Source organism: Eleutherodactylus coqui, chromosome 4 (genome assembly GCF_035609145.1).
Source record: "Eleutherodactylus coqui strain aEleCoq1 chromosome 4, aEleCoq1.hap1, whole genome shotgun sequence".
Taxonomy (NCBI): domain Eukaryota; kingdom Metazoa; phylum Chordata; class Amphibia; order Anura; family Eleutherodactylidae; genus Eleutherodactylus; species Eleutherodactylus coqui.
In genome coordinates this window covers 121096347-121120595 of record NC_089840.1, presented here as the reverse complement: position 1 = coordinate 121120595, position 24249 = coordinate 121096347, and the positions used below count along the sequence as shown (strand labels likewise).

The 24249-nt window shown below is 43.1% G+C and overlaps 1 protein-coding gene across 6 annotated transcripts in view; it reads left to right on the top strand.

Annotated features, from left to right (window-relative positions):
* ST7L (suppression of tumorigenicity 7 like) overlaps positions 1 to 24249 on the top strand; it is a 126935-nt gene that overhangs the window by 90620 nt on the left and 12066 nt on the right. For 2 of the 6 annotated variants that reach the window (XM_066600043.1, XM_066600044.1), the window contains exon 14: positions 7723 to 7862. The exons of 2 other annotated variants lie outside the window; for them this stretch is intronic. In XM_066600043.1, the coding sequence (XP_066456140.1) occupies positions 7723 to 7862 (140 nt within the window). Of the gene's footprint in view, positions 1 to 7722; positions 7863 to 17319; positions 17415 to 21992; positions 22347 to 24249 lie in introns of those variants that run through there. 2 more of the 6 variants (XM_066600042.1, XM_066600045.1) reach the window with 2 other exon arrangements.

Genomic DNA, 24249 nt, shown 5'->3' with positions numbered 1-24249 from the left:
GGTGCACTAATGTGCAGGAAAGTCGAGCGTGCATTTTGCACGTCCAAAATGCTTATAAAAAATACGCGCATGTGAATGAACCCATTGAAATTCTGCATCCAAATACGCCCTAAGGCCTCATGTCCATAAAGGTATCGGTAAAATGCTGTGGGCCTACCGGTAGTGCGGAGTGCTGCTGCGTATTCTGGTCCGTAATGTAAGAGACCTGATTCTGCTCTCAGGAGTCACACTATTGTAAGCTGTTTGGATGCCAGCGGAGGCTTCGCCTACACCTACATATCATTTGTGTAGCTGTAATCACTGACTACGAACATAACCCTTTCTCAAGAAATGTCAGATTCCAATCTGAAGACGAAAACGGTCCTTATAAAACACATTAGAGGCTGCCAAGCGCTGATATTTCAGGCTTAGGCGTGTAATCTGATTTCATACTTGACACCGTCACATAATGATTGATGGAAAACGCATTTGCTTTTGACGTGGGAGTTTTGCCTAGCTGGGAAATATTTTCAAACTAGTGAAGGCGAGACGAGGCGCTGGCCCGCTTCTTACCGCAACTCTCCAGCTAGCTCGCCTCTGACAGCTTCAGGTGGACCTCCATTGTTCAATGAATTACTGAATAGCCCTATGTCAGGTAGCTGGTGAAATCATTAGTATTTTATGTGCAAGTGACTTTTTCAGTTTTTTTAGGGGGTGGGGGGGCACATTTAACTTTGTTTCTTCACATAAAATGGTTGAGAAAAATAAATTTCTAGGACCATTATTTTATTATTAAAAATACCAGACCAGGCTCACATGAGCGTATAATTACCGAACAGTAATTCGCAGGCAATTAAATACAGTACCTTACGCCGTTCCGCCCACATTTGCGTGTAGGAATTGCATTATGCGCAAAAAAAGGACGCAGCATGTTCTAATTTGCGTCGTATTACTCCTGAGCCGATTGTACTCTATGGGCGCATAATCAAAGCCCTCATACGCAATTACATTGTGTATGGGCATGCATGCGAAGCGACAGCGCAGCGAATTTAAACACAAAACCCCAAAATAAACAGGTGGACCGTGCTTGACAGCGTGCGTGATATACGCTGCCATGCGCAGTACAATTTGGCATCCATGCGAGGTGATAGACCAGGTCAACGGTGGCTCTACTGCGGTAAAACGCAGCATATTACGCTTACGGCTGTGTGAGCCTGTCATTATAGATGCATTTCTTGACAAGTGTGGTAAAGTGTGCTTGTCAACAGGCTTATCAGCCATTTACACCAGACGATTATTGCAAAAAAGTCGTTCAACCGAATGAAAATGCGCGCTAATTGTTCCGTCTGAATACAAAGCTGTCCTTCACTTTTCATTTGTTGCTCACTTTCAACCAGCATAAACATCATACTGGTTCATCTAAACGATCGTACAGATTTGAGCGATAATCGTTCATTGTAACCGGGCCAGCGATTGAACGAAAATTAGTTTGTTTCTCGTTCATAGTTCATTGTTTGCTCGTTTACACATCATTGTTTGTAAACAGTGATCGTTTAGTCATTCACTGTTTCCATGTCTTGAGTCCAATATACTTGATTGCATTACAAGGCCTCCCTGTGATACAATCTGCCCCATATCATATTTGGGCAGACAGCCCAGGGTCCATTTAACCCTTTCCAATCCAATTTGTATCCTAGTTTTTCTAGGGGGCTTACTCTTTTTCTTTCGTTAAGCAGAGGCGCTATCTGCTGGCTAAAGCCAGTACTGCATGAGGTGACACATTGGATAGGCTCCTACAGCAGAGAGGCTAGCAATATACAGCAAGAGAACCCCGATGGACGTCTTCCAACATCGGGGCTGTACAGCCTTATATCATAATGTCTTCAGAGGTCAGACAGTGGATTGGAAAGGGTTAAGGGAGTTGTCTGGAGAATAAAAAACTAAATGGTGAAAAAACACAGTATTATAAACACAAGCTCTGTTACTCGTATGCAGTTTGCTAAAAGACTACATCCCCCACAACAGCCTGCGTCTTGCCCTTGCTCCATGCCGCTTCAGCTGTGAGTGTCACCACTGAGATGTTATCTCGCTGGTGGTATACTGTATATCCTCTGCTATTGTTTGCTGTTCCTAGTACAGAGCAGGCAGTGAGGATGGCTTAATACATGGAACGATTATCTTTCAAGAAATCGTTCAAATGAGTGAAAATGAATCATTCAGTGTAAACACAGCTAACCATCGAACAACGAATGATAAATTGTTCGCTTTTCGCTCATCATTCATTTTATGCAAAATGTGATTGTTCTCAGCAAGAGAAACGACGTAATCTTGTAGATATGATACCTTTTAATGGCTAACAAAAATACATGATGTAATAATAGCGAGCTTTCGTACCAACGCAGGGTACTTCTTCCGGCTTAAATGGATTGGATCTGAAGAGGCATGCATATTTATAAATATGCATGCCTCTTCAGATCCAATCCATTTAAGCCGGAAGAAGTACCCTGCGTTGGTACGAAAGCTCGCTATTATTACATCATGTATTTTTGTTAGCCATTAAAAGGTATCATATCTACAAGATTACGTCGTTTCTCTTGCTGAGAACAATCACATTTTGCTCTACTGGCTAACACGGTACCAGATCTTTGTTTTCATTTTATGCAGGCATAAAAATCATCGTTGGCTGGTTCACTAATCATTCGGTTTAATTACTGATTGTTCAGTCATTCTCTTAGGGCTCCTACACACTCGCAAGAGCGATATCGGGATGTGATTGACACCCCAATATCACTGTCGGAATCCTTCTTGAAGCACTGGATGCCAGGCGTTTCTGCAGGGCTGAAGGAATCTCCTGCCGTGGCTGTCACAGCCATGGCAGCAGATAGTGATCTCCCATTGTTTCCAACAGGGGCCAGCGGCAGCAGCACCAGCCCAATTGAAATCAATGGGACACGATCGCTGAAGGAATCCCCTGCTGCAGCACTGGAGTTTGATGCTCTCCCAGCAGTGCCGGCCCCATTGAAATCAATGAGAGATGATCGCGCTCCTCTGCCACTGCTGTGACAGCTGTGGCAGGGGACTCCCTGCGGCAAGGATTTTCAGGGGTAGTGGGGGATGGAGGGCTCCTGAAAGCACTGCCTCTGATTGGCTGAGCACTGTGACCAATCAGAGGCAGCGCTCAGCTGTCATTCAAAGAGCGTTTACGTCGGGCGCGCATGCGCAGAAGTCGACATCGCGGAGGATCGGGGTGAGTATTTTCACCTCCCCTCATGAATCCAATCTATGGGGGGAGCTAAAACTTTAACTTTATTTTACTTTTTTTGAACTTTTCTGTGATCGCCATTATCCATTGGATAGTGGCGATCATGGGCCCAGGGACCGGTCACCGCGGTCCCTGGTGACATCTCTTGCTTCCCGGCTACCTTCATTAGGCCGAAGGTCCTTTTCAGACCAGATCATCGCGGGACATCGCTGAGGATGGGGGTGAGTGGTTTTAGCACCCCTCATGGATGCGATCCGTGAGGGAAGCTGAAACTCTTTTTTTTTTTTTTTTCACTTTTAATTTACTTTATTGCGATCGGCGCTATCCAATGGATAGCGCCGATCGCATGATTAGGGGGGGAAGCTTCCTGTGTCGCTCCATGAGAGCTCCAGGTTGTCAGCTACCTCTGGGAGCTGACAGCATGGAGCTGTCACATCCACAGCCCACAGGGCTTTAATCCTCAGAGGATGCGTGTTTGTACGTCCCTGAGGATTAAAGCCCACTTAAGGCTCATTTACACTGGACGAGTGTCGGGCAAACGGTGTCCGACACTCGTCCCTGTGTTCCTCGCTCCTATGCTCCTGCACGGGAGCTAGCAGAGCTGGCTGGGTCACGGAGCGGCTAGCAGGGGGGGTGGGGCAGTGCAGGAGATTTCAATCCACTCGCTCCCTCACCCCTCTCCATTGAGATACACAGCGGCTGTTCGCTACAGAACGGCGGCTGTTTAAACTTAACAATGAGCAATGGAGAGGGGCAGGGGAGTGAGAGGAGAGAAATCTGCACTGCCCCGCTCACCTGCTGACCGCTCCGTGTGCATTAGCACGGGAGCGCAGAGACACAGGCATGAGTGTCAGGAATTGTTTGCCTGACACTCGTCCAGTGTAAATGGACCTTTAGCTAACTAGGATGTAAAACACTACGGGGCCGTCACTAAGGGATTAAACATAACTAGGCGCGAACAAGCCGCTGGTTATTTTTATACAGGCTGAAAATGAGCGGCAAACAAAAAGTGCCTGATAGCTCTCATTTACACGTAACAATAATTAAGCACTTTCGTTTTGAGCGACGTTCGTTCCATTTAAATGGTCCTTAAGGGTGCTTTTAAACTGAACGAATATCGTTCAAACAAGTGAAAGTGAACGATAATCCTTCGGTCTAAACACGACTAAATGACAAACTAGAATCGTTCGCTTTTCCCTCGTTGTTCGTCTTATGCAGGCATAAAAATCATCGTTGGCTCGTTCACTCCCTCTCATCACTTATACAGCGAATGTGAAAGGCTGAACGATTTCTCGTTTGAACGAGCCAACGATGTATTTGCTGTATAAGCAGGCTGCATGAGAGCGAACGATGACTTAATTCGCTCAATTAAACCATAAATCGGCTCATCTAAAAGGGCTAATATAAGCGCTGCACACAGTCTGAAGTAAAAACGGTGCAGGTAGCGGACCAAACTAAAGCCATACTATCCCAGACGGAGAATCCACAGCACTCAGTCTTAGGTACAACATGGTCAGACCCACAATATAAAAACCACCGAATTGGGAAGGTCTCAGAACAGACTAGAACTAAAAGAAGTCCATTGTGAAATACTGAAACCGCTTATACAGCGAGCTTTACCACAGTTAAAAGAACGGCCTGAGTTGGTGGCTTTCGCATTCTCTTAGGGGCTAGTAAATTGCACAAAGTCTAAGCTCTCCGATAGGTGACCTTTGGAGATTTGGGGGAGATTTTTTTTTTTTAATTTGTTTTTATTGAGCAATAAATATACCGTACAGTATATGAATAGAGAACTTTGCATACATCGTAAGTTTTTTAAGTTAAGGGAGAATTACTCATGTACATTATTACAACCGACACATAAATGCAGTGCATTAGCGCGTTAGGTTACAGTGTCAGCAGAGTTTGCTAGCTGGCACCCACATTACTGACCAGCCCTGGATACAGCTCTGTTTCAATAAACCTTGGAGCAAGTCTTGTGTGAAAGTTGTGTCTGTTGAGCCACACCACCTCCCCCACAGCTTGTGGAATTTCTCCGGGCATTTTCTATTTTTATAGACTATGTTCTCATACGGTAAGGTGGAATTAACCGTATTCTGCCACATTAAGAGCATTGGGGAGCGTCTATCCATCCAGCGTAAAGCTTTCGTCTCGCGGGCCAGGAACAACACCTTAGTAAGAAATATCCGATCGTGAAATTACCAGTGTTCCTCATCCAAAATACCCAACAGGCATATGATCGGGTCAAGTGGAATTGGCATCCCAATTAGCTGGCTTAGAAATTCTGTAACCTCCCTCCAGTATGCGTAGATATCTGGGCAGCTCCATGTTAAATGATTAAAATTTGCCCCCGGTGCTCGGCATCAATGACATTGGTTGGTAGACACCCTGTTCATTTTATACAGCCTAGTCGGTGTTATATAGCACTGGTGAAGTATATACAATTGAGTTAATTTATTGTTTGCGGCAGGCGATACCATGGTATATGATGCCTTTGTGACATCCCATTGCTCACCAGTAAGGGAGGGGATAAGTCCCTTCCATCTATCCTTCACCGACATTGGCGTGTAGGAAATTTTAGGATGCACCAGTTGGTGGTACATTGCCGATATCAGACCCCTGGGACCTTGAGTGCGCATTATGCCTATCAGAGGGTACAGAGCAAGAGGTTGCTTTGGTTCTGGGAATTGTGCCGTAAGAGCGTGCCGGAGTTGCAAATATCTATAGAATCCAGTCCTAGGCACTTGGTAAAGCTTCTGGAGCTGTTCAAAGGAGGCTAGTACCCCGTCAATATATAGATGTTCCAATGTGGTAATTCCCAGGTTCACTTGGTAGATTCGCAGGATGTGGGAGTGTTCTATTATCCCACAGAGGGGTGTCTAAAGGGGTGTTCGCACTTTGGGAGGGGAGCGTTCGAGAACCAGTCCCGAATATACCTAACTTGTTCGTCCAAATAATACAGCTTAAAATCTGGTAGCGCTGTTCCTGCCATGTCTTTAGGGCATTGTAGGGTCTCTATACGAAGCTTGGCTCTAGATTTCCCCCAAAAGAAGGACACTACCGATGAGTTGGTCTTATTGAAAAATTTCTGGGGTATAATTGTGTCTGCGTATTCTAGGTATGTGGGGAGAACAGTCATTTTAATAAGATTTATTCTACTGGCCACACATAGTGGTAGGGTGATTTGGGAAGTTTTTTAGTCAAAACAGGGGTCACTCTTGAGGATTGGCCAATATTTTATTTAAAATGGCCCTAATCACTCCATGGCCTGAGGTAAAAGTGGTAATAAGTTGTGACTAAGGGTCCTTTCAGACAAGCCGATATTGTTTGAACGAGAGAGTGACGTCACTGCCCGCTCGTTCGCTCTCGGGCAGCCTGTTTACAGCGGTAGATACATTGTTGGCTCGTTCAAATGAGAATCATTCAGTTTTTCACATTCACTGGACCAGCAAATGTGAAAGACTGAATGATTGCTGTTTGTGAGCGACAATCGTTTAGTCATTGACTTGCGTTTAGCCTGAATGATTATTGTTCACTTTCGCTGATTTCGCAGCTTCTCTAAAGAGGCTTCTGGTTAAAATGTGCTTTTAAAATAGTGACCTGTTAGGCAAAAACCCAAGTATCAGAACACTGCCACCTGATATGCTTAAATGGGAAATAGGGATATTTAGAAGCCAAGGTCGGTAGTGGGCACTATGAAAATCTACATAAGGCTACCTACACAAAGGCAAGCCTGATATCGAGCTCGTGAACATGCGATTTACCTGCAGATGCCAGGCCTTTTTTCATGCAAAAACGTCTCGCATCTCTAAAACGCCGATCCTCTATCACACGTGAAACTTGCATGAGAGGATCAAAAGTGTTTGCCATTGATTTCAATGGGAAGCCTTGCATCGCACCCGCTTGCACATCGCACGGAATGCAAGAGCCATGCGATGCATTAAAGGTACCATTAAAATCAATGGGCAGTGCGTTCCGAGGAATGCGATAAGATGGAGCATGTCACGATTTCTTCGTATGTATGACTCCATTTAAAAGAATGGCGTTCATATATTTGCTCGAGATTTCTGCATCTCGCAACACACAAATCTGGCGTGAGTTTCTCGGCCGCGTGAAACTAGCATTAGTGTTAACATGAACAGATTTAAAATGTGTTTTTTAGTAACTATAAAAGAATCAGGATTACAATAAGGACTAAATCAAACATTCTCCAAATACGAGAATTGGTGTGAAAAATAAAAGACCAAAAGGATTAGAGTTCCACCAGGAAATGAAGTCGCTTCATCACGTTTCCAAAGAAAATCAAGTTTGTTTTTTCCTCTTTGCATGTTCAGGGCTTGCATGTGTTTTAATATCCTCAAATCGCATTGGATTCAGCAGATGCAGACTTGAGCCGATGTCCTGTATAAGTATATGTGATAACACTCTAATTGAACTAATATGGGATTTGCATATTGTAATGGCTCTCTATCTTCACGCAGCATTTCATGAAGTGTCTGTATATCCAAAGAAGGAGCTGCCGTTCTTCATTCATTTCACGGCTGGGCTATGTTCTTTCACTGCAATGCTAGCACTTCTTACACATCAGTTTCCAGAGCTCATGGGAGTTTTTGTAAAAGCTGTAAGTATTACTACACCGGAACTTTCCTTATAAACTTCTTAATTAGCGTTAAAGTTTTTCATTACTCATTATACAGCATGGTACACATTTTTTTAATGTTTGTTGTAATTAATTGAAACAGTGTCCAATTAATAATTATGACATAAAAATATTACATAGGGTGCTGAACAGTAACTTGGTGCTCACTTCTTGCTTTGCAGCCCAGGAGCGTTGGGTTCAAGTCCAACTAGGGCAAAATCTGCATGGAATTTGTATTCTTTCTCTGTATTGTGTGGATTTACTTCACACAACATAGTCGTAGCTTTAGGGCCCCTTTACATGGGACAGTTGTCAGGTGCAGGAGCGCCCCACGGTCATCCCAGTAATAATCACTCCCGTGCTTTCACACCGGAGCAAGGATAGAATGCAGGCGGAAAGGGCTGGAGATCGCTCAACCGCCAACCTGCCTCAATTCCCAATAAACATATATGAATGACTGCCTGTTTACACAAGCAGATGGTCGTTTGATTTTAATGCCTGTAGAAACTGAATGATGAACGAATTATGGCTTTTTGTAGCATTTACATTCAACTATTATCGTTCGGAATCCTGCAATCTAGTGAGAATCTGAATGATTATCGTTCGGTGTAAAAGGGCCCTTAATGGCATATACAGGCAGCTCTCATAGGTGTCAGATGTGTCTGAGACTCTGTTAATGGTACATTTACCTGTCCAGTTGGCAGTATGTGTTAGAACAAAAGTGTCCAGGCTTAGGGCTCTTTCACACGAGCGTATATCGGACGCCGTTTTCACGGCCGGCTGATGTACGCTACCATCTGATGCATTGGATTCCAATGCATCAGATCACATGCCCATATTTCCGTGACGTAAAAGCTCCTGACCGGCCAATATAGCGCCGGGCACTTTTACGTCAAGCCAAAAAGATAGTCCTGGAACTATCTTTTGGCCTCGAATACATCGACCGCTGCATTGACTCCTATGGGAGTCAATGACAATGGCCGGAGAAGGGGGTTGGGAGAGAGTTTAGCAGCGTGACTGCTAAACTCCCTCCCCCTTCTCCCCTCCGGCTGTTTGCAGTGGAAGGGGGCGGGGTGGAGCTAAGCCACGCCTCCTCCCATTGCTGGCTGTGGACAAAAGGTGAGGAGGGGTCGGGAGCTTAGCTCCACCCCGTCCTGCCCCCTCCCATTGCAAACAGCTGGAGGGGAGGAGAGAGGAGGGGAGCCGGCAAGGGGGAGGGAAGCGGCAACAGCATGTCTGCCTCGGCGTATATGCGCCAGGCCCATGCTGTCTAAACGGGCGCACAAACATTAGATTTTTGCACCCGTTGACAAGTTTTTACTCCTCTGATTGTAGCGTATATCGGCCGACCATGAAAACGGCGGCCAATATATGCTCATGTGAAAGAGCCCTTAGTTTGTATAGTACTCGTAGGCCCATATGAAATATATAGTGCAATTGCTTGACCTATGACAATACCTTCCCTCACCCCTTAAGGACCAAGCAGCGTAAATTTAATCCTGGCCAATAGCAAAAATACGGGATGGGATTAAAGCCTCTGCTCCTGCAATCAAGCAGGAGCAGGTTGGATCCTTGGCTGTCAGACACAGCCGAAGACCTGGAAGAGAAGGTAGAAGCGTTTTTTAACAGCTTCTGCCTCCCGCTTTCACTTTTTAGTACTTAGCGCCCATTGAGCGTTATGTAGCCTGGAAAGCGGAAGTGTTCATTCCTCTATGCAACCTGCTAATCACATAACCACCTGGTGTTCCCTATCACAGCAGAGCTGAAGAGTCATAGCAGACCCTGATTATCTCTGGTAGTGACTACAGTCACTACAAGGGGATGTTTTTCTCTCTGAGGCTCCTATGGATGCCCCAACTACAGTGACAAAGTGTGAAATTAAAAGAAGACCAAGTAAATGACCCCCAGAGGTCTTATATGACATCATGAGGGACACAGATGTTAAACAAAATAGTTGCAAGAATAATTTAAAAAAATTACAGAATAAAATGGAAAGAAAATGTGTATGTGTGTAATAAATTTTATATATATATAATATAATATTTTAAAAAAAGGCCAACCAAATCCAAATTTAGAAAGTTTTTACCCCTAATAAGGCCGCCATGTGCTCTCTCATGTGCCGGCGCATGCGCAGACCGGAGCCAGCGGTCGGGTGAGTGACGTTTCTGTGCGAGGCTCTGTGAGCCCCGCACAAAAATAGGACATGCCGCGGTTTGTTTGCCGCCCGAGATTTCGCGCGGCCAAACCGCGGCCGTCTGCATAGGAGTGCATATTGTAATGCACTCCTATGCAGGCTTTCAGTGGCGGAAATCCCGCGGGAAATCCCGCCGCGGGATTTCCGCCCTTGTGCAGGCGGCCTAAGTCAGTGAATAAAGATATTAAAAAATATCCCTATATGTCACGGGAAAAAAAACTAACTCCGCAAAAATAGTTTTGGTAGTTGAAGTATAAAATCTTGGCAGTAAAACCACCAAATGGGGAAAATCTTTAAAAAGTGTCTGGTCCTTTTTTTAGGTTGAAAACAGACTGCGGTTCTGCCTACGGGTCCTTTTAACATGGGTAGATTTCCTATAAAACAAGGCAGTTGACACTCGTTTAAAGGGCCCTTTACATGAGCCAATGCAATTGGACGAACTATCATTAATAGAATCGTTTGGGCCCCATACAGTTTCCGTACTGTGAGCAGTACATACCCTGTTTACACAGGGAAGTGTTCGGACGACAAGCTATTATTTTTTGGACTGCATAGAAGATACAATCGCATGACATGCGTTTATTTACATGAGGCAATAACTGGAACTTAGCTTTCTACTAAACTGTTGTTAGGCCGATTATCATCTGATAATTATCAGCCTGTGTCAAAGGCGCTTATAACAAGTTTCTACCCTCTTAGTTCTCATCGCTGTAGTCAACGTGTGATAATTTGTTTACATCGTGGGAATAAAAGGGGCCCTGATGTTTTTAGAAAGATATAAAATCTGTTCTCTGATACTTTCATTATTTTTTTTTATGCCATGTACAGGTATCTAACCAATTTCTGTCCCATCAGGCTAAAATTTAAAAAGTGTATACATTGTCTTATAGTCATACGTGGAAACCACTTAAAGCCATTGGTGACAGTTTTCTTTTATATCCCTTTATCAGTACAATGAGGACATAATAGTTGTGAATCAGCTGTGTGTCTGATTGGCACATTAACCTTCTAATACTCTTCGCAGCTGATTTAAGGCCCATTTACATACAACAATTATCGCTCAAAATTCATTAAAACAATGGCATATGAGCGATAATTATTGCGTCTAAATGTTACCATCGTCCACTTTTCGTCTGAATGATGATTTTTAGGTGAGTTTAAAAACCATCATTCAGACCACACGCAGTTTTCTCCACGGAGCTAGAGAAAACATTGTATTCTCTCTTCAGCCCCTGTGAGAAAACAAACCTCATACTGTGTTCTGCATGGGAGCTGCTGATTACATTTTATTCATGCCAGTAGCCCTTGCAAGAACAAATGAGCTGATTGCAGAGTTCAGACCACCTGCTGAGTTCTGCAAGCAGCTCCTGGAGGCTCATTTGCATGCAAATGAAGCTGATAAAGTACTCATGGGCATTAGTGAGAATTAGTACTTTATGCAAAATGATCATTTGAAAGATTGTCTTTGCGTGTAAATGAACCTTTAGGGGCCGTTCACACCTGCGTTAGGGCTCTTTTAGAGCTTTCTGCCTCTGTTATTTTTTTGGAGTAGAGATATGGAATTGAACATTTAGTTTTTTTCCCCGTTTATTTTAAAGGGCTTTCTTAAAGAAAAAAACTGATTTTTTTTCCATTCTAATTTCATTTCTCTGCTTCAAAAATGGAACAGAGGTGGAAAGCCCTAAAACAGGTGTGAACAAGCTTTAATACAGGACTAGAATTCAGGTAGTCTATAGAGAATATATTCATCACACTACTCAGCTGTTTATCTGTTGATGAGACATTCAGGATATATTTTGAATGCACAAATACACTATGTTGACTAAAGTATTAGGACTAGAGATGAACAAGCGTACTCGCTAAGGCAAACTACTTGAGCGAGTACCTGCCCGCTTGTCTCTAAAGATTCGGGTGCCGGCTGGGAGCGGTGGGGGAGAGCGGGGAGGAAGGGGGGGAGATCTCTCTCTCACTCTCTCCCCCCGCTCCTCCCTGCTCACTCCCGCAACTCACCGCTCTTCCCCGCCGACACCCGAATCTTTAGAGACTAACGGGCAGGTACTCGCATAAGGCACTACTCGCTCGAGTAGTTTGCCTTAGCGAGTACGCTCACTCATCTCTAATTAGGACGCATTTAGAAAGTGATGGAATTAGATTTTATTCACATTTTCAATATGCTCTTGAGCCACCTTTGGCCTCAATGAGTGCAGTAACTTGTCTAGCCATGCTTCCCACCAAATTCCGATAGATATATGGAGGGATTTGCCTCCATTCGTCGAGGAGAGCTTCAGATAGTGATTCGGAGAATAATGATGGGAGTGTTGGGTGTGCATGGATACGGCGTGCTAATTTGTGCTAAAGATGTTCGATGAGATTGAGATCCGGACTTTGGGCTGGCCAATGAAGTTTACAGACGTACACTGCGTGTTGTATGACATGTTGGTAGAGACAATGAGCTGTACCAAAGTATTGCCACAGGGTAGGCAATGCCACATTGTCCAGAATATCTCTGGACCCATTGGTGTTAAGCGTGGACTCCATTATAGCCAATGGTTCTTCCCAGCAGAAACACCCCTACACCATAACAGAACCTCCTCCAAATTTCACTGTTGGAACGATGCAGTCATGTAGAAACCGCTCTCTACTCTATGCAACCACCACATCCAAGTGCAGCCATCCAATTGAAAGATGGTGTACTGTGATGTTATCTGTCCACAACACTTGCTTCCACTCATTTACAGTCCACGGACGATGCTCCAAGCACCAGCGCAGGCTCCGCAGTGCATTCACTGCTGTGATGTTGGGCTTGTGTGCAACTGCTCGTCAATGGTAGGCTTCACTTACAGTTTCTTATAAATAGTTCTATTGCTAATGGATGTTTCAATAGCCTTTAAAACTTCCTGAGCAAGTGTTTCGGAAGACTATGTGCGTGATACCTTTACAGCTCATACAAGGCTTCGTGGTCCACGTTCTGTCAGTTTACGAGGTCTCCACAAAAATGACTGCACTACACACATCAAATGTTTTCCATTTCCAAATAACCTTTCTGACAATGGACCTTGGAAAGTCCACAGTCTCTGTAATGTCCTGTACTGATTGGTTGCTCAGGTGACATCCCACCACCATACCCCTTTAGGACTTCTGATGGTTTCTGTACTGGGATTTGCATGTGTCATCATCTCCTTTTAAACCTAATGCTCACACATCCAATTTGTACATCCCCTTTCGCTTGACCGTGCAGGATTAGTGGATGCCCCAATACTTTTGTCAACAAAGTATACATAATTCTTGTCAACGCACACTACAATGTCTACTGTCTACAAGATTCCCAAATTTATGAAGTAAAAACTGCAAGGCGGCACCATTGTATACTTTATTGTGGGGTCTATTTAAATAAGCAGTGCACACACTCTAATTTAGGTGCATATACCTCTGATAGCTGTTCTTCGAATCCTTGATCAGCTATTCCTTTGTATCCCCTCCCCATACAAGCCCTAGTGTGCAAGTAAAGAGAGCTGGAAGACACTTCTGGCGGTGGCCAACCTCCCTTGAAAGCAAAATGATTGGGCATATTGAAATTCAGCATGTCCAACCCTTCTTTCCTCTGACATCTGTCATTGGGGAAACTTGGGACATCCCCATACAAATTAAATAGTCAGCTGGTCACATTGAAATCGGAACGTTCATTTAACATTCATCTGTTTAGTACGTCAGCAATTTTACATTTCTTTCAGGTTCAGATTTATAATTACAACACACTCAAAGACGGAACCATTTGGTTGCGAGGATTCCCCTTTCCTGCTCCCTAAATGGAGCAGGAAAGTGGAACCCCAAATGCAGATGTGAAACCACCGTTATTTATTCTTTCTGCTTGTAATAGTGATACAGTTATTGAATCGTTTTCCTCTTAGTGGAATGTGTATTCCTGTGATATAACGCAATACAACAAGCAGCTATAAAAATTACCGTATTTTTTCGCTCTCTAAGACGCACCTGATGATAAGGTGCACCTAGGTTTTAGATGAGAAAATAGGGAAAAAATATTTTTAACTCACCCGGGGACTTTAGGTGACAGTGCAGGGGATAGTGCAGGGCGACGGACGGCCACTATAACTCCTTTCCCTTCTCTTCCACAGCAGGAGCAGCAGCGCTCATGTAGGGCGGGAGGAAGCTAATTGGTGGAGGCAGGGGAGCAGCAGCAGCTCTTTTTCCCTGCTATGGAGCGGACCTGGCTAGACGTGCGGACATGCATTCCTGCAATAGTGTCGGTCAGCTTGAATTTTAGCACGGTCACTCTTTAAGAAACCTTGACTTTTTCCTCCCACTTTGGTTGGAAAAAGGGCATCTTATAGAGCGAAAAATACGGTAGTTGCACAGGAATGCTTTACTTGTAATTTGATTTTGTGTTCGTGAACCTTACTATGATAACCATGTGCTTTTTTTCAGTTATTCCCCTAGTGACCACCATCAAACCTGCCAATATGCCTTTTTACAAGGTGTCAGATTTAGGCTGGCACGGGTGTCCCATGTTGGGAGGAGTCGGTGCTTAGCTGCCTGATGACAGCTGAGCGCATACTCTAATAGATGGGCTGAGAGAAACTTCTGATAACAACCATTTACCCTCTTAGATGCCAGGCTCAATAGTAACCTTGGCATTTAAGTGGTTTCAGAAAGAGGAGGCTGCCTTAGTCACTCATCACTTTCTGATGGGCTGTCATGGCAGCTACAAGCCTAATTGGTCTTTCACTGCATATGTTCACACGGCACAACTATGGTGCAAAGCACTCGATCTGACAAGCAATTAGCCCAGTAATCATGCTGTACTTTTTCTCCCTGTCTTTATCTATGCCTATCAAGAGAACATTATTGTTGCCATTGCAGTCCTTACCTGTTGGTATAACGAGGATTAGCTTGCAGACAAGCTCTTCCCCTTTTAGCAGCAGGAATCCGACAGTAGATTAGCTTTAGCACCTTTTTACATGGAGCGATCATTGTTCAGTTAATCGCTGGATCGTGCAAAGCTGAATTATAATCGTTAAGTGTAAACATGGCCAACGACGAAGATAATTAGTTTGTTTATCACTCACATTCGATTATCGGCAGGTTTTTCTGCCTCCATAAACTGGGCAGTGTAAACAGGCAGTCCATCTGTGAACAAGCTTACTCAGAATGGAGGTGGGTGGGCGCCTGTAAGGGATCATTGACTAATCCCTCTTCATTCAGTTTATATTTAGCAGGTGTGCTCATTTTATGCTGATTGCCATGGAAGGAGAATATGTTGTATTTAAATTTATGTAAATAAAACAAAGTAAAAAAAAATAAAGTTAAAAATAATCCCGCTTGCTAATGAAACTGCCCCTTTAAGCAGAGAGTTTGAAAGAAAGTTAATGAGGGATACATTGCATGTGTGATAACCGCTTGTTCAGTAAATAAGTGAATCGCCTTCTGTTCACCTTCTTGTAGATACCGCGCAGACAGTTGTGCCGCCGGTGACAATGCAGAACGCTCCGTTAAGTATATTCCCAGACAACCTGGCAACCTTTGCAATGACCTGTATGTATGCCAGACAGGAGCCAGAAAGGAGCTCCTTCTATGAAGTCCATGCACAGGCTTAAGAAACCGAAATACATATTTAATAGAGCTATTAAGAGATTGAACACCCCAATAAAGGTTAACCACAGCTTTTTAAATATCACTTTGCACCTAGAGGGGTTAAATTAACAAAACATATTTCTTCCTGGATCTGTGTACTAATTTTTGTCAAAAGCAGTTGCAGGCCTGGCAGTGGGGCCTCCTTTCTCCAAACTTCTGCTATGCGTTAAGTGAAAAAATGCAGTTGGACATGGCTGTGATTAATTCCTCCGCAGTCCCTTGCTGGCTGTATTGTAAGCATGGGCTTAGCTATCTGCTCCATCAGTTCCTCTAGGACTATGTTAACCGGATTGCACGCTTTTATAGGCAGACATCAAGTGGGGCTCAGGAACCCAACGCTGTGTTATCCTAAGTCTGCCTGTACTGCTCTGTCCAGATAGGATGGGGTTAATGCCTAGGGGGATTCTCCTAATTGCCCTGGGATTGGTGGAGGGTTAATAGAAGATCTTATAACTCAACTCGTTCTACCTTAAGCTCGGCAGTAAAGGAGGGGTTAAGAGCGTGACAATCAGAATTCAGTGTAAAAACATACTTGAGAAATAGGTAGCATGGGATATAAACATATATCAAACAGAGCAAAATTCCTTACATATACTATTGCCAAGATAAACTGGTAGTTTCCAAGCCCCCTAAACAAACCCTGCTTACAATCAATTTAGTTTTCTCTATAAACACTGTCTTTTGTCTGTCTGAGGCAGAAAGGAGCATGGACAGCCTCACCGGTGCAGCCATATCTGTACGTACTGTCAATAGACATCTGTCTTGTGGCGCTCGGACTGCCACTACTACCCATCCCATCCCATCTCTTACTTTCGGGATATTTAAAGTACAACATTGGGAAAGTAGCTTTGTCTCATGCAGCCCCACGTGCCTTCACTTCAGACTGTGGAATATGAACTGCTTTCATTTGATACACTGCTGTTGGCTATGTAACCTATATCTTATGTGGTTGTGCTAGCCATATGCTGCAGTGTGGGCTAAAGGCTTTTCTACATATTCAAAGGAACTGAAAAGTTTTCTGTCTTTGATCACTTCATCCTGACGTAATTTATATAGGACAGTGTTTAAAGTAATATTCCTAGTTACATATGATTTACCGAAAGGTGTAAAGAAATGTAACCAACAAAAATAGTTTTCCCGGACCACATAGGACTAAACTTAAGCTCTGCTGTGAAATGCACGAGCAATACCCAGTGTTGAATATATTAGTTTTATATGTGCATGTATGTGTGATATATATAATATAGCTAGTTATGAGACTTTTAGGTGCAGCCATCTGGCATCAGTGCTATGCATGCCGATGCAGCCGAGGGGTATGTACCTCAGCTCACTGCACAGAGGTCAGATAGCAAGGGGGGACTTGGCTCACGTAGTGTTGTGTCTGATTAGAAGCCATCCCTCTAGGACGCTGCATGGCCACAACACTGCCCTGATGGCTTCAGCTACCTTATTTGTATTTAGTGCAGGATTTTCCATGGTGACATAGTTTGCAAAGCTGAAAAAACACATAAATTAATCCAGTTAGGCCTTTTATCCTGCAATCGAGCGGTAGGCAGAAAAAACCCATGAAGTAAAAGGTAACTTTTCTATTTTTAGGAAAGAAATTCCTTCCCGACTCCAATCTGGCAATAAGAATAATCCCAGGATCACCAACCCTCTTGAAGTAATCAGTGACTATAACATGTAATGTTGTTACTCAAGAAAGGCGTTCAGGCCCCTATTGAACCACCCCACCTCCCCCAGAAATTCCACCATTATTTTTGGGTTTTGTTTTTATATCATTCACCATTCGGTAAAAATAACACAATAACTTTCTTAACTGGATCAGTACGATTGCTGCAATACCAATTTTATATAGTGTAGCATTTTCAAGCACTAGGGTGGAGCCTCAGATGCAGTAGCCACAGGTCTGGAGAGTAGTCAGAGAAGAGCCAGAAGTCAGCAACAGGAGGTCTCAGTTCACAGTACAGATGGAAGGGGAAGGTAGTGTAGTCAGAAGGGAAGCCAGGGGTCAGCAACGGGAGGTCTCAGTTTGCAGTACAGATGCAGGAGGTGGGTAGCATAATCAAGCACTAGGGTGGAGCCTTAGGTGCAGTAGCCACAGGTCTGGAGAGTGATCAGGGAAGAGCCAGGAGTCAGCAACGGGAGGTCTCAGTTTGCAGTACAGATGGAGGGGGCAGGTAGCGTAGTCAAAAGGGAAACCAGGGGTCCACAACGGGTGGTCTCAGTTGAACAGCAGAGGAGCAGGCAGAAGTAGAGCTAGATCAAAGCTTGGAGCACAATAATTGCGCACGGTATTGGACAAAGGGCCAGGCTTTTATAGGAAGTCCAATTAATAGATATGGTGGAGCCAAAACAGGGACTGGATCAGGGGCACAGGAACAACACTATGTTTCAGAAAGGGATCTGTCTAAGGGCTGGATAGCTTGGTGGAGAAAGTGGCCGACCGGAGTGCAGGAGGTCCTGGGTTCTCTCCCCGACATGCATACAGATTTTTAATTTTTTCACTACTTTTTATTAAATCTCAAGCAGCTGTCCCTCTAGATGGATTCTGCATGAGTCGGGAAAGGTAACTATCTTTAGATAGTTACAGAAACTTATTTCCCTTTTCAGATCCATAGGTGTTTATTTCCCAGTTTATATCTGGATAGTTGAAGTCCCCCATAATAATTACTTCATTGCGATTTGCCTCTTCACCTGTTTGCTTTTTATGTATATATATATATATATATATATATGTATATGTGTGTGTGTATGTATGTATACGTATAATATATATGCTATCAGTCATATTTGCCTGGGCTGCTCCTTCCACTCCCAGCCTCTACAGTGCTCTCGGTCACCTAATTGTCACGAGATGACTCTGTACCCGGACATTAGTGGATGACCAAGACTACTGCACGGACTGCAGAAGCCAAGAATGGGTGAAGCCACAAAGGTGAGTACAACAATTTTTTTTTTCAATGCAATTTAGCAGACTATTTTAATTGAAATAATCCGCCCCTCTAGTGGCCCCAGGACCTGACTGGCCTACTGGGAACTTCCCCAGTGATTTTAATGTAATGATCAATCTGCCTCTGACTAAAAGATGCCAGATCTTGATTCATCAGTCCATAAGACCACCTTCCACTGTTCTGTAGTGCACTGGATGTGGCTTTCTTACTGATACTCTCTCTACTTGTCAGACCTGCAGATAGAAGTATCCTCTTTAAATAAAAACTCGTTCATTTTTTTCTGCTTTAAGCTGTGCTTGAAGATTTTGCGCTGTGAGGTTCCAAACACGCAAACTGTTGACTCTTAAAAACTGGTCATCTGATTTTGTAGTGGCTTTGGTCTGCCAGACCTCTTTTTGTCAGTTTCCTTAAAGGGGTTGTCCCGCGAAAGCAAGTGGGGTTAAGCACTTCTGTATGGCCATAATAATGCACTTTGTAATATACATTGTGCATTAAATATTGGCTATACAGAAGTTATATACTGACCCCCTCTGATATTGGCGTCCCCATCTCCATGGCGCCGACCGAAGCCTTCTTCTGCCTGGATTAGACACCCTCTGCCCTCTTCTGTCCCGCTCCGCCGTGCTCGCGCCGCAGAGGTCTTCTGCGCATGTGGCAATTGAACTTGCAACCTTCAGGTCGTGAGTGAGAGCTTAGGACTGCATTTTCTGCTGCCCTAGCACTCTGCGCCACACGAGGCTTTTCAAAAGTTGAGACACCTGTAGGAATAGTGTTTTCTGAAATAAATGGATACAATCATTAATTCTGACTATTGTTGCATTTTAGGTTAAAATGTCATAATATTTTTATGTTTTTAACTGACTTTTAAGTTAAAGACCTGTAGTGTGTTGTCGTACTGAATGGCTCCCTCAAAGCTATGAGATTCTACGGATAGTTACAAGGCAGGAAATACATCTAAGGCTAAGATTGCAGCAGAAAGCTGACGGACTATGGATTGGTAACTGAGCGCTGAGATTTCAGACCACACACACTTTGATAGATAACAAAAAGGTTTGCAGTAGGCAACCCAGCCACCAAGCATAGAAGGGGCCTGATTTTTGTTTCTCCAAAGACACACAATATTTTAGACTATCTGTCAAGCATATGTACAAATGCAGTATATTGTGTGGTGATATTAGAGTGAATTCCTTGCATAACCATGTTGGACTTTGGCAGATAGATACAATTGACTGATATTACATAGATAATAATTATATACATCAATCATTCATAAAGTTAACACCATTTACATGTGAAGTGAATAAAGGCCCATTTACACGGAGCGATGATTGCTCAAACGACAGTTTGAGTAACAGCTTTGAGCAATCATTTTGCATAAACTGTTAAGTAGCTACTCAGCTACTTAATAGCTATTTAGTATGCAAATGAAACCTTTAGGTTAATGTAGTTAATAGCCCGAGGGCTCTTATCTGCTTTCAGTTCCTTTGCTCCCCGGCGGGAAACAATTCTATCAGCACTACCCGTGGAGAACTGCTGATAAGACCGCACAACGATTTTTAGGTTGGCCTAAAAAAGTGCACGATGGCCGCGCGTTTAGACGCAATGATGATTGCTCAAATGATTGCTTTTTTGAGCGATCATCGCTCCGTGTAAAAAAGGCCTTAACTTTATCTCTTTACAACGACATCTGTCACCGGGTAGAATAAATTAGATAGCTATTGAACAGTCCACACAACAAATCCGCATGCATTAATTATTTTGCGGATGCCCATATCTCCCTATGGACGGCCTGATTTGCAGATCTCCTGCGCGAGCTCCGCAAATCAAAGCCGCCCGTGGACATGAGGCCTAATTGTGTCATTCTCCAAAAAGTGGAAGCCACTTTCCCCCATTATCTGCTTCGTGCATCAGATAGAAGGACCAGACCAATTACAGTAGGATAGTAGAGAGTCTGATCAACACGGACCACAGGGGGCTGACAATGTAAATTGTTTTTTGACCCTTCCTTATGTATGTATATCATCTGCAATGTAACAGTCATTTTATAGATCACGGAGTGGTAAGTGCCACACACTTTGGGTCAAAAGACAAATATTAACATTCAATAAATGCCAATCCATAAATCCCAAAGCCATAACTTAAAAAAATATTTTAAAAAACCTTTACTAATATACTCTCTAAGATGCACAAATACCCGTTAATAATTTTATTTTATTTAGTTTTATGGAGTTTAAAAATTATAGTGGGTATTATTGTATTTGTAGTCCATAATTAGACCCTCTAAAATCCATTTTACATTGTATACTTTTTTTAGTGTCTTGCTCTTCCTAGCGCCAGGCTGCATAATCTAATGTGACATTGAAGCATGCTATTTAAAGTGACACTCCAGTTTTGGAACAAAATTCTGATGCGGGGCAGGGGAGTGTATTACCTGCAGCAGTTCTTCTCGGCCACTCCTCCAATCTGCCTGTTTCAGACCCAGTTCTCAGCCTTTCAAGATGGCTACAACAATTTTCTAACCACCTGATGCACACACTGCACTGCTCTGTGATTGGCCAGTGCTGATCATATGAGAAGATAATGCTCCAGAAAATAATTTACATATTCCCTGTGCATTTTGGGAAGAGTTAGGAGTTGCTACGAGCAGGAAGAAGGCTGGGTTTAGCCAGGTCTAGCCGCTTGGATGACATCACCAGAATTTTTGCACTTAGTAAAAGCTTATAGCTAAATATCATTTAGAGAATTCTTGACTATTAGAAATTTGGAAGTGAACATCAACTGACTACGTGTAATATGGAAGAGGAGAGTATTCATATAGTGAGCTGCAACGTATGCTATATGTTAACAGAACTACCAGTAGAAAAGCCAAACGTCACCTGCCAGAAATGCAAGCTTGTCTCTGTATTGGAGGAAAAGGTGTAAAGTCTTCAAGAGAGAATGGTTACAGTTAAACTCATTAAGAAAGATGATTTCCTTGACAGAGCAAAAGTAACTCTTCAGAATTTTGAAAGAAAATACATTTTCAGTGTACATGTAAAAGCAGAGGAATGGAGGCCTGTGACCCAAAGAAACAGAAGGATCAGGAGGCTGTCAACACCCATACTCTCACGCAGGAGAATAACGAAAAAGTACTTCAAGATATGACTTTGCCTACAAAGAACAGTCTAGTAAGCGCTCAGAAGCCACTTGAATGGAGACAAAGTGTTGTGAAATAGAAAAGGAGAGTGGTGGTTGTTGGGGATTCCCTATTGAAAATAACAGAGACAGCTGTCTGCAGACCTAGCATAATCTCATGAGAGGTGCTTTGTCTTCCAGGTCCACAAACCTAAGATGTCGGTTAGGCCATCAAGACCCTTCAGTTCTACAGACAACTCCCCATTTCTATATACACATGTAGGGATAAATGACCATACAAAAACGGACCTTGCAACTATCTGCAAAGACTTTGACGACCTAGGCAGGAAAGTGAAGGAACTGGGAGCACGGGCAGTCTTTCCATCCATCCTCCCAGTGGATGCCAATGAAAGAGGGAGATGGAACAGAATTCTAGAGATGAACAACTGGCTATATCGATGGTGCCATGAACGAGGATTTGGATTTCTAGACCATGACGTAAATTACCAATATGATGGACTCCTTACTAGACACAGTTGTACCTTACAAAGACAGGTAAGCACGTATTTGACAGGCGTCTTGCTACGCTCATTAGGAGAGGTCTAAATTAGAACAATGTTGGAAGAGAAGTAAAAAGCCAGGCAAAAATATACAAGTAATGAATCTAATCGATAATCTTGCGATGAGAAGTAAAATAAACAAAGGTAAAAAGGAAGGAAAGTAGAGGAGTAAGAGACACAGATCACAAACTAAAATGTTTCTATACAAATGCCCAGAGCATGGGAAATAAGGGGAATTGGAGCTCCTAACACAGGAAGAGAGATGATGTCATAGGCATCACCGAAACTTGGTGGGATGATACACATGATTGGAATATAAAGTTTGAAGGCTATACCTTATTTATAAAAAACATTAATAAAAAGGGAGCAGGCGTTGCATTGTATGTTAGGAAAGCATATGTCTCTACAGAGATTGAAGATTCAAAGAATAGTAGTTCTGTAGAAACTGCTTGGGTAAGAATACAAGGTGAGGACAAGGACACCAATGTAGGCAATTACTATAGGCTAGCTAGACAATCAGAAGATATGGATTAACTTTTTCTACATCAAATGGCTAAGTTCTTATAAGAAGCATGACGCAGTGATCATGGGAGATTTTAACTATCCAGACATTTGTTTGGAATCTCTCTAGGACAAAAGTAAAATTCTTATCCGCTCTTGCTGACAACTTTATCTTCCAAAAGGTAGAAAAGAAAACAGGGGGATCTGCTATATTGGCCCTAATTCTTACCATTAATCCTTACCAACAAGGAGGAAAAGGTTGAGCAAGTGAGGCTGGGACCTTGGGAGGCAGGCATTATGCTGTCCTTGAATTTTCGATAACAAGGGGAGGAATACCAATAACAAGGGGCCCAATACCTGTGAGGACTTGGACTTCAAGGTTGAATTTCAGAAAGGCAGATTTTAATGGAATCAAAAAAGAGGGTAGGAAGGATAGGACAGAAATGCCCAAGAAAATTAGAAACTTTGGGAAATGAGATTCTCGAAGCACCATCTTTAACAATCCGTAAAAGAAGGAAGAATGGGAAGCATTTAAACAGACCAAGACAGATGAACACAGAACTAACACACATGCTAAGAAGGATTAAGATATGTTTATCAAATGGAAAGAGAAGGGCATATCTAAGAATATAATTCAGTCTGCAGAAATTGCAGGGCAACCATCAGAATAGCTAAGGCTAATAATGATTTGAGGCTTGTAAGAGAGGCCAATAGCAGTAAAAAGAATTTTGAGGGTATGTTAAAAACAAAAGAAAGTCAAAGATGATACAGGATGAAAATGGTGAATTGGTGAAATGGTGAAATATGATGTTGAGAAGGCTGAAATTTTAAATTCCTGTTTTGTATATGTCTTTTCATAAATGCAATGTCAACTGATATTCCCTGTACTATTGAAGGAATAAAATAATGCCGGCTATCTATACACAGACAGATGATGAGGGAACACTTAGCTAACCTAAACTTTTGAAAGTGAGGGTGATTGATAAGTGGAATTGGTTGCCACAGGTGGTGGTGAGTTCTCCTTCAATGGAAGTCTTCATATAAAAGTTGGACAGACATCTGTCTGGGAAGTTTTAATGAATCCTGCACTGAGCAGGGGTTGGACCCACTGATGCTGGAGGTCCCTTATAACTCTACGGTTCTATGATTCTATGCTATACTGGCTTTAAGAATACTGCACTCTTACGGTTTTCCTCCTATCTCTGTCATTACTCATTTGTGAGCTCTTCTATTTCTCTTCTCCTTGCTGTTAGGGTTCCTCAAGGTTTTGGTCTTGCACCCTTTCCCCTTTTCCATCTACATGGCCCTTATTGGACTACTGTCAGTAGATTTGGGTTTTAATACCATCTCTACACTGACAACACCCAGTTATATATTACCTGTGCTATCGCACCCTT